Source organism: Micropterus dolomieu, linkage group LG17 (assembly GCF_021292245.1).
Source record: "Micropterus dolomieu isolate WLL.071019.BEF.003 ecotype Adirondacks linkage group LG17, ASM2129224v1, whole genome shotgun sequence".
Taxonomy (NCBI): Eukaryota; Metazoa; Chordata; class Actinopteri; order Centrarchiformes; family Centrarchidae; genus Micropterus; species Micropterus dolomieu.
The window spans coordinates 38,597,667-38,609,174 of record NC_060166.1 but is presented as its reverse complement, the minus strand read 5'-3'; the positions used below and the strand labels follow the sequence as shown (position 1 = coordinate 38,609,174).

Sequence of the window (11,508 nt, the reverse complement as noted above, 5' to 3'; positions counted from 1 at the left end):
GAAGCATATATAAAGTGAAGAGGATTGGTCCGAGGACAGATCCTTGAGGAACTCCATGACTAACTTTGGCATGCATGGAGGACTCATCGTTAACATGTACAAACTGAAATCGATCTGATAAATAGGACTTAAACCAGCTTAGAGCGGTTCCTTTAATGCCAATGAAATATTCCAGTCTCTGCAATAGGATCTGATGGTCAACGGTATCAAATGCAGCACTAAGATCTAATAAAACCAGTACAGAGACAAGTCCTTTGTCTGATGCAATAAGGAGGTCATTAGTAATTTTCACCAGTGCTGTCTCTGTGCTATGATGAGCTCTAAATCCTGACTGAAAATCCTCAAATAAACTATTGCTCTGTAGAAAGTCACACAGCTGTTTAACAACTGCTTTCTCCAGAACCTTAGAGAGAAATGGAAGGTTAGATATAGGTCTATAGTTGGCTAAAACATCCGGATCAAGTTTGGGCTTTTTCAGAAGGGGTTTAATTACAGCTACTTTAAAGTACTGTGGTACATAGCCTGTTGATAGAGATAGATTGATCAAATCTAGTATAGAGGTGCTGACTAAGGGTAAAACATCTTTGTATAGAAGTTTTTGAACAAGGCTTTCAAATGAGTTATAATTTAGTTTAGGTGTTATGGTGTTGTTTTTAAAGAACTTCTTTAAAAACAACACCATGTTTCTAACTGAGACGTTTGTGAAAACGTGTAGCCCCACCGGGCCAGTAAAAAAGACTCACGATTTAATTGGGGTTGTGCTTTTATTGAAGTTTTACTTGTACTCGTTACTCGTTTTAGTTGTATTGTGTCTCTGCCACTCTGCTGTCTTGGCACTCAATTTAACATTTAGAGACAGGTCCGACCAACTCAGAGACATGGAGGGTAAAGACACATTTTTGGTGTAACTCCAAAAATGCTTCTTTCAGAATCAGAAGGAGCTTTATTGCCAAGTAGTGTTTTACACATACGAGGAATTTGCTGTGGTGATGAGGTGCTACACGTAGACAGACATACAGCTGCCATAAATAAATGTAGAAATATATAAATATGGAATAAACAATACAACTTATATAAGAATAATAAAAACTATTTGCAGAGAAAGAACAACGTGGCAGATATTTACATGTGCATTATTTCAGGTTTCTGTTGTGCAGACGTATTGCAGCGGAAGAGAATATTGTGCACATATATATATACACATTGACAATATAAAAATATACCACATAACATACCCTCTAATAAAAAACAGAGTTACTTCTTTTCATGAAAACAACACATTTAGCTGTGTAAGTGCCAGCAGCTGGAGGATTATGGGTCCATCACCTTCAGATGAACCGTGAGAGTGAAAAGTCACATAAAACAAACGCTCTCAACTAACCCAATAAAACTGCCAATAAAAGTTTGTTAATCATTTCTGTTCCAACAAATGTCTCTGTAGATCAGGATACACTGATGAAATTGTAGCTCCTCTGCCAAAACGTAGTACAATGTGTGAATAATTAAATGACTGTGCCATACTTGAATAGACAAAATAAACATATACTCGTTAACGTGTAAATTAAGTTATTGTGGGAGATGACTTTAACAGAGTTCAGATCATCCAAACGCTAATGTTGAGAATCTAAGAATCTAACGGCCTCATTAGACATTACAGATAAATGGAGGATGACCAGTCCACAAAAGGTTAGATACACCTGACAAAGATTAAGCCACGCTGCACTAACAAGGATCACGGCAATGTTGGGTTTGTAGCGGTTTATTGTAATGAATAGTTATAAAAGGAGTGGTCGAGGGGGAGGGATGAAGGCTCTAGGGAGGGTGGATGGGAGAGGGTCGTGTTGTGCAACTGAGAAAGCCGGGGGTTGAGGACTCGTTGCTTGTTGAGCAGCTGATAGATGGACACCCCCCCTCCTGGAAGACTGAGGGAGGGAGCTAGATTACGGCCATATGAAACTCATGGGAATGGGAGTTTAGGCGATCTTATGCATGTGTTGGTGACTGGATTCATAGGTGTGTGTAATGAGACACAGATTAATCAGTGAGAGGGAAGAAGGGAGGCGTGATCCTGTTCCTGAATCTCTGTTTACAGAACTCCTAAGTAGGTTAGACTACTTTGTGGTTTCTTTTAAACTGATCACAAAAACTGCAATTACCGATAAAATATGTTCGGATCGTTGACTTATTGGAATAAATATGATTACCTCTGAACATGAGACATTGGAAATTTAATCAGCTTCACCTTTCATAGTATGGGACGCCTTAAAGTGAAAGGCTACTGAATGTAATACAGCTTGAGGAAAAAGAATAACCACCTTCTTAAAGACCAGGAGATAATAACAGCAAACTGAACGATTATTGGAGTTTGTAATTGATAATTTTGACCAGTGTTGGGCAAGTTACTCAGAAATTGTACGAAGTTACCTTTTACTTACTACTCCTTAAAAAAGTACTAATATTACATTACTTATTACTGTGTATTAAAAGTAACTAGTTACGTTACTCTTTACATTACTATCTATATATTGCTTTCACCCCCCCCCCCCGCAGCCTCTCAAAGCAGATGATTATGGAAGATTTTTTTAGACTTTAATATTTGTAACACACAGAAAACAATTCACAAATGTGTACTACTATGATGCGCAAATTGTTTTCTATCTACAAATATGTATTTTTACATTTGTGATCTGTAAAATCATATCCACAAAAATACAGAGTTACTTTTGCACACAAAACAGTTTTTGCAAGATCTTGTTACATTTGTAACTTCGTTTTTACGCATTTGTACACAACACAAATGTAAAAATACATGTTTTGGTTACTGAGATATTTGTGTATACTTTTTTTTTTTTTTTTTTTTTTTTTTAAACAGATGTCCGCAGTACACATTGGACAAAATTCCACAAATACGTTTTTACAAAACATAACATTTCTTAACACCACTGGCTGAAATAAAAAAAATAAAGCAAGTCTCTCCCGACTTTTGAACTGCTGTTTGTCTGCACATTTTTAAGAGCAGCATTCAGTGCTTTTACAAAACATTAAACGTTGCTTTGCGTCACTGTCTCCGGATGAGTCCATGCATAATGGAAATAATTAGAAAAATAAAAATATTGAAGTAGCGCGTTACTGCTCAACACTGATTACAAAAATAAATACTTAAAAAGGACAAAGAAAAACGATAAATATCACCACATTTAAAGAGCCCAAAGATAATATCAAAGAAGCACACAGCCACACTTGGAACACCGAATCTTTTGTCCCAACAAGACGGCCATCTGATCTAAAGAGGACTCCTCGTGTTAAGGGCCGATCACAGAGGATGAACTGCTCGGGACCAAGAAAGTCCCTTAAAGCCGTCCAAATCACTGGAAGGAATACCAGCTGAACTCTATGAAACCTTTTATTACCCCATTAAAGTGTGTTATGAAGAAGGGAAATGATCAGGAACACAATGGACAACATAAATCTCAAAAACTAGAGGGCTACAATGCAGTGCTATGATGCAAACATTTTGTCTTGCCAATTGGATAAAAAAAGATATTAGCTAGGGTTTCTCATCCGGAGCAAACAGGATTCATGAAAGGGAGAAGCATAAATGAGAGATTAGACAGACTTTTAGAAGGTTTTATGATACAGTACATGACCCTGGTACAATTTTTATTGCAGAGCATTTCAAAAACTATTATTGGACTAAATTATGGTCCATCTTGGATTAAAACATGTCATAGTGATCCAAAAGGTAAAATAATGAGTAATGGTGAAATCTCAGCGCAGAGGCTCCAGAAAATAGAAAAAAAATCCATGAGAAACAGCCTTACTAAACTCTTTAATAATACCATGATATACATACATATTAACTTCCTTATGCACCCTTCAGAAGAACTGTATAAAAATATGAATAAGAACACCTGCATGTATATGGAACAACAAACCGAAGAGGATATTTTTATAATACAAGAAGAGGGGGGCTTAAAACCTTTTTTGTTCTCAAAAAGATCACTTCAAAGCTTCAACTGGATATCTGAGATAGTAATCTCTCCATATGTACAGTTAAAAGTTACCCACACTCAACCAGCTTAAAAACGACTTACAGTATTTACCTCAATGTCAGTTTTCGCTATTGCCAAGTGGCTGCAGTCCTGCAGATAAACCAGATAACATGTTACAACAAATAATACGGTTTAATAGATGATTGTCCCCGTGTAACTACAGAATCAAAATATATCTTTAATTTATTTGAACCAGCTATATGTAGTTTTCAGCGGCCCCTAGCGGTGCGTACGCATGCTTGAACTCATGAGCGAAACACCAGGAGACAGCTTCTGCTGGAAACCCAAGTAAACTCCCACTGCAATGTTGCAGTAAAATCAATTTGAGCTTGAACTAATCCATGCTCCTTACATGATAGCGCTTCACACTTGACCGCCTTTAGCCCCCCTGCTCCTTTTCAATAACTATTTGTGTATCTTTGGCTCAGCAATGTGAGCACAGCTACATCATGTAGCGGTCTGGCCATTTGGAGAATCAGAAAACGAGCAACAACAGAACATGGAAAAGCTGAGTAATGCAAGTACATGTAAAAAAGTTGTCGACTTGTTCTGTAGTACCAGGGCCACAGACGCTAAGACCGGGAAGAGGAAGAGGCCACAGCCCTGTTCCCGGGTGAAAGATTAGTGTTCATTATCCAGCCCATGCTTTCCTCCAGACAGTGTCTCTGTATGACCCTGGACTGTGTGTGTGAGGCCGTTTGGATGTGGAGAAGAACACAGCGTATTATTTAACATTAGATCCTGACGATCCTGTCGGCCTGTCGGGAGATTTAAACATGAGGTAATGCTGCTGTGGCTCGTGCGTAAATGCGCACAACGTCTCTCTTGATGGGGAGACGCTTCACCCTATCGCCAGGCTTCCAGTTATAATCTGAGCTTCGTGAGGGTCTCTAGTATTCTAACCAACGTGACCGGCAGAGAGAGAGAGAGATCCGAGCTTATTACGCATCACACACATCAGTCCACTACTCGCCCCAGATGTGCGATATTGCAACAAAGTTTAAAAAGTTAAAAATGCCATCAGAGACTATTGCTAAATGAGAGACGCAATTCCGCCCTTTATTGTAGGTATAATATTGAAGTATTTATTTTACGCACTGCTGGCCGCCAGTACACAGTAGCAAGATTATTATCACTAATTGGAGGATGCAAAAAGCCAACAAGACTAAACAAATAAGCAGCAGTCAATACAGAGTCTAGCTGATGTAAATAATAGTGGGTAATAATTACAATGAATTTGTGATTCAAAATAATGGCTGTTGATAAATGAATGAATGATCCCTACAGTCGCTCAGACCTCCTTATGGGAGCTGAGCTCTCACGTAACTCGAACCCTGTTCATCGGCCAAAACTCTGCCTGCACACAGCGGCGCTCTCTCGTTGTCATGTGCTTCTGGTGTTTCCCCAGGTCTGGACACTGACCATCGATGGGGAAACAGTTTCTCAACTTGAAATGAGGGTTGCGATGGTGTAATCAGCTGCGTCCACATGGTCCTAAAGCCTTCATTTAAGTTGAGCTTGTTACCAATGATTTTTATTAATAGGCTAAAGTCTACATATAACTACGGAGGTCCGGGCCTTGGTGACCTCATAGCTGGTTACGGCCATGATTGTGTGTGTGATTCTGCAGCCTTTTTAAGGTATTAAAGTGTGTGTGGGCCTGTTTGTACGTGAGTCCATTAGCAGGGTGGCCCTGGTGGAGTAGCCTTTATGGTGGGCCGGTCTGGATCAAAGTCCATGGCCATTTTTTACTCCCACTCCGTCCCTGGCTACATGTATTGGATGAAAACGAAAACAGTGAGCCACACTGAAGATTATAATGAGATTGTTGCCACACTTTACAACGGTTAGACATCAGTCAGTGACCCTGCAGTGAACGGGTCTTCCGTCTTGTTGTTGTCCTGCACTGTTAATATGTTGCATTATTAATGCTATATGCTAAAAAAGACTTAATATAACAATTGCATGGAAAGTTGTTAATATGATCTATAATTCAACCATAGCTGTTTATATATATGTTTAACACAAAGACAGATGACATAATATCTATTCATGTATTATTAGTCCCTGCCCTCTGTGCAGATATAATCTCAGGCGTCTCAGCATAACCAATATGCTATGCTGTAGAAGGTTGTGGAGCGGGCAGCCGCAGGTGAGCCTGGAAATTCCAGTCTTGACCCAGTTAGGACTTCATTACACTGATAACTAATTTTATGTTTTTATTATTAATACAACCATAACTAATGATTTTATTATTTATTTTTATATGTTTACTGGTTTATTTGTGTGTATTATGTTTTACGTTATCTGTGTGGATGTGTGTGGGTATTATAGTGAATTGGTTTGGTTTGGTGTGGTGTGTCAACAAATTCTCACTCCCAACTCTGTCCCAATTTGGTCATGTTTAGGCAACAAAACTACTAGTTTTCTGTGTGGTTTGGCCACATTACGTGACCCCTGGATACATGAGTGTATTTATGTACAGTGTATTTTGCATGTTGCACATATTATTTGACTAAAGAAAGAAAAAAAGGTTTATGAAGAGGAAAGTGGGCCATGAAGTCAGTTTTGATAGTTCCTTCGGGGAGGAATCCTGACACAGTGCTGAGAGTTCATCATCTCCAGAGTCAACTGAAGACCTTTGAGGAAGTTTTCTGCTTCTTCCTCCCTGAAGAGCTCACACTGACGACACTCTGACTCCGTCTGTGGAGGGGAAGAGACAAAGCGTGATATATTATTTGTCAAAGAAACATGGTGGCACAAACAAGACCTAAAGAGCAGTTGGAGCAGATCTGTTTAGGTTTTCCAAATGGTGTTAATCACTCTCAAAGAATAGCCGGAGTGCCCCAGGGCTCAATTCAAGGTCCTCCCCTTTTAAGCTTCTGAATGAATGATCTGCCTTCAGCATGTATTGTAGCTGACGTTCATTGTATGTAGATGGTACTGTAATGTACTTACTATTGTCACACTCTGCCTGTCTGCCATCCTGTGTTTTGTACTTTTGTGTTTAGTCAGCGTTATTATCTGTTATTTTAGTCTGTTGGGTTTTGGGGGTCTGTCTTGTCTGTCGTCTAGTGTGGACCCATTGATCCCTCTGCATGTCTTTCTGTTTTCCCCTGCTCTCTCTCTCTGCCTCGTCAGCCTCATGTCACCTGTGTTGCTCCCGCCCTGCTCGTTAGTCCCTGTGTGTGTATATACACCTGGTGTTTCTGTCTTGTCTTTGTCGGGTCATTGTTCGTTGTCACCCAGTGCTGCAGTATGTTCTGTTGTTGTTTTGCCTCACTCATCGTGTTTCCCTGCTCATTTTGGATTTCTGTTGGACAACCTTTGTTTTTGGACTCTGTTAATCAGCCACTCAGTTTGTAAGTGTGCTCGCCTTTTGTTGCCTTAAATAAATCACTGAACTGCACCTGCTAGCCTTCGTGTCCTGCGTTTGGGTCCTCCAACCTACTACCTGCCACCACACACATACCCGTGACAACTATAAAGCTACAAGTGATTTCCAATTTTACAATCCATTGGTGTCGTCTTGGAATCAACTCTCTGCTTCAAAAACCAAGTAAAGCATGTGTGGCAAAAACCACATTCAACCTGAACCATTTCATATTTATTTGCAAATGCCTGACACCTGAAGCTGCCAAAATTGATTTCATGTTATGATTCAGTCACATACAGTATAATATAACAGTATAACCACATGGTGTCTTACCACTGATACAACAATAACATCTCTACAATGTGTATATACAGCAAACAAGCAATAAAGCAATGTACCATCACTGTAATATACTGTTAAGGCTGCAGCCAACACCCACCACATGTGTCTAACACTTTTGGTGTTCATGGTGTGCACATATCAAGTCCCCTGGGTCAAGATACCCCACTGTGACCCATCCACCATTGTGTCCCTGAGCAAGACACTTAACCCCTCGTTGCTCCAGAGGCGTGCGACCTCTGACATGTATAGCAATTGTAAGTCGCTTTGGATAAAAGCATCAGCTAAATGAATAAATGTAAATGTTTTCAGGCTCTGTAAAACTAGTATTGAGGTCCTCGTTAATTACGAGTACATCCTAGAGGTGGTCGACTTTGCAAGGAATATCTTTTAAAATTGGAGAATACTTGTTTGATGTACATATTTAGAAATGGATAAGCACCTCCTCCACATGTTGTTTGGAATATTGTGGTTTTAATAACCAAGTGAACATCTGGCCAAGGAACATCAGTTGAAAATTGGTCTTTTAACACAATCACTGGCGCATTTACAGTTCTTCTAAAAATTAACAGATTCAACTTGATTTCTCTCTACAACTCTACGACATGCAAGATACATTTTTGGTGCACTTGTAGTTTTCACTGTTTATCTGTTGCAACTGTGTTTTTGTTTGTCTTGGCTGTACCTGCTTTTGCTAGTCATCACGTGTAGCTTCCCAGCACACAGGCAACTGCAAAAAAGAAAGAGCGCCATGGTGGAGGGAGACTGAAACCCAAACACAGAAACTTAAAACCTCTATGGAGCAGTGAGCTGACAGCTGGATCATGATGTCAGCAAGGAAGAGTGCAGGAGGTTTACTAACATCTGGCTTTACAGGAAATGTCTAATCCGGTGGTGTTGGAACCAGTATGTATATAAGTTATCTCATATTTACTCCCGCCAATGCAATCTGAAACAATATGGATATATATATCAAGACGTGTACTAATGCAAGTGTGTAAGTCTGTCTGCAGAAGTGTACTGACAGGAAGTCTACAGCGGATGGTGTGACTGAAGGAAATGACACACAGAGCGGACAACAACAACAACAAAATAACAGGAACCGAGTCCTGGCCCTGAGAGGCGACTGAGCTTAATGTACATAGTTCCTGGAACAGTACTGTACAATAATATATGTGACGTTGATCACGTTTCATGTTGCTGCTGCACCCCCTTTCCCTTTAGAGCAGCAACATTCATGTAACTAGGGAACTGAATATAATAAAAAGAGAGGAAACGGAAGAGATACCTCAGAGCGGTTGGAGTATGTAACTGAGTACATCTCTGTCCGTTCTCCTCGAGAGTAAAAAGGCACTAACTCTTGTCTTTCTTCCTTGTCTGATATATTATAGGTGTCTGAACCTGACAGGTGGTCTTCCTCGGTGCCACCACCCACTGTGATGCAACATGCTGAAGTCTATAGCTTTCGGTTGTAATGTTGTATTATCCGTCAATACCTACACCTTTGGTTAAAGTCAATGTACTGTAGAGCAGCAACTAATGATCGTTTTTATTTTGTTGTCCTCAAATGTCTGCTTTTGTTCGACAATCACTGGAAAACCCAAAGAGATTCAGTTTACTGTGATACAGACCAGATAAAAGCAGGAAATCCTCACAATTTAAATGGAATTTTTGCTAAAAACAAATGACTTGATTAATTATCAAAATAGATACTCAATGCCAACATTTAAAAATGATTTCTTTCTAAAATATCTGCACATGGCAGCTACAGAAAGTTTGGGTTTATTTAATATAACAATGGTTTCCTGATATAGACACACGCTGTAGTTTATTCTGACTCCGTCCTGCTGCCCTAAATACTCACTAAAGCACCACATGTGGATTCATCCGCTGCTGAAAATAGTCCCCAACAAATGCACTATTTCCTCCTGTCTGAGTAACATTTGAAAACAATTACTATAATCAGCTGTTTCAGTAAAAAAAAAAAGACTTAAAAAGTAAAACTATGTCTGTTTCCTTTAAATATGGAAAATGTATTACTATTTATTATACTTTATTATTATACCCCCATTATTTTTACCTTTTACAGAATCTCACAAAGTGAGTCCACCCCTCACATTTCTGTAAATATCTGATTCCATCTTTTCATGTGAAACACTGAAGAAATGACTGTTTGCTACAAAGTAGTGAGTGTACAGCTCGTATAACAGTGTAAATTTGCTGTCCCCTCAAAATAACACATCACACAGCCACTAATGTCTAAACCGCTGGCAACAACAGTGAGGACACCCCTCAGTGAAAATGTCCACATTAGGCCCAATTAGCCATTTTCTCAGACTCCCTCATACTGGTCACTGGAAGTTCAACATGGCACCTCATGGTAAAGAACTGAGGATCTGAAACAAAGAACGGTTGCTCTACGTAAAGATGGCCGAGGCTGTAAGAAGACCGCCAAGACCCTGAAACTGAGCTGCAGCACGGTGGCCAAGACCATACAGCGGTTCACCAGGACAGGTCATATCCAGAGGTTGTCTCTGGGAAATAGACTTGTGAGTGCTGCCGGCATTGCTGCAGAGGTTGAAGGGGTGGGGGGGGGGGTCAGCCTGTCAGTGCTCGGACCGTACGCCGCATCAAACTGGTGTGGTCGACCCAGAAGGAAGCCTCTTCTAAAGATGATGCACAAGAAAGCCCGGAAACAGTTTGCTGAAGAGCAGCAGACTGAGGACATGGATTACCGGAACCAGGTCCTGTGGTCTGATGAGACCAAGATAAACTTATTTGGTTCAGATGGTGTCAAGCGTGTGTGGCGGCGACCAGGTGAGGAGCACAAAGACAAGTGAGTCCTGCCTACAGTCCAGCATGGTGGGAGTGTCCTGGTCTGGGGAGCTCCAGCTCACTGAGGGAACCATGAATGCCAACATGTACTGTGACATACTGAAGCAGAGCAGGATCCACTCCCTTCAGAGACTGGGCCGCAGGGCAGTATTCCAACATGATAACGCCCCCAAACACACCTCCAAGACGACCGCCGCCTCGCTAAAGAAGCTGAGGTTAAAGGGGACGGACTGGCCGAGCATGTCTCCAGACCTAAACCCTACTGAGCATCTGTGGGGTTCCTCAAACGGAAGGTGGAGGAGCCCAAGGTCTCTAACATCCACCAGCTCCATGATGTCGTCATGGAAGAGTGGAAGAGGACTCCAGAGGCAACCTGTGAAGCTCTGCTGAACTCCAGGCCCAAGAGGGTTAAGGCAGCGCTGGGAAATAATGGTGGCCACAAAATATTGACTCTGACTTGGTTTAGACATTAACGGCTGTGTGATGTGTTATTTTGAGGGGACAGCAGATTTACACTGTTCTACAAGCTGCACGCTCGCTACTTTACACACACTGTTCTACAAGCTGCACGCTCGCTACTTTACACACACTGTTCTACAAGCTGCTCGCTCGCTACTTTACACACACTGTTCTACAAGCTGCACGCTCGCTACTTTACACACACTGTTCTACAAGCTGCACGCTCGCTACTTTACACACACTGTTCTACAAGCTGCTCGCTCGCTACTTTACACACACTGTTCTACAAACTGCACGCTCGCTACTTTACACACACTGTTCTACAAGCTGCACGCTCGCTACTTTACACACACTGTTCTACAAGCTGCTCGCTCGCTACTTTACACACACTGTTCTACAAACTGCACGCTCGCTACTTTACACTGTTCTACAAGCTGCACGCTCGCT

The 11,508-nt window shown here is 41.0% G+C and overlaps 1 protein-coding gene across 10 annotated transcripts in view; it reads right to left on the bottom strand.

The window, feature by feature from the left end:
* Window positions 1-6,435: 6,435 nt before the first annotated feature.
* The window catches only part of il15l (interleukin 15, like), a 16,448-nt gene continuing 11,375 nt past the window's right edge, over window positions 6,436-11,508 (bottom strand). For all 10 annotated transcript variants that reach the window (XM_046074924.1, XM_046074927.1, XM_046074926.1 and 7 more), the window contains one exon: window positions 6,436-6,755. In XM_046074924.1, the coding sequence (XP_045930880.1) occupies window positions 6,615-6,755 (141 nt within the window). In that variant the 3' untranslated portion in view covers window positions 6,436-6,614. The remainder of the gene's footprint in view (window positions 6,756-11,508) is intronic.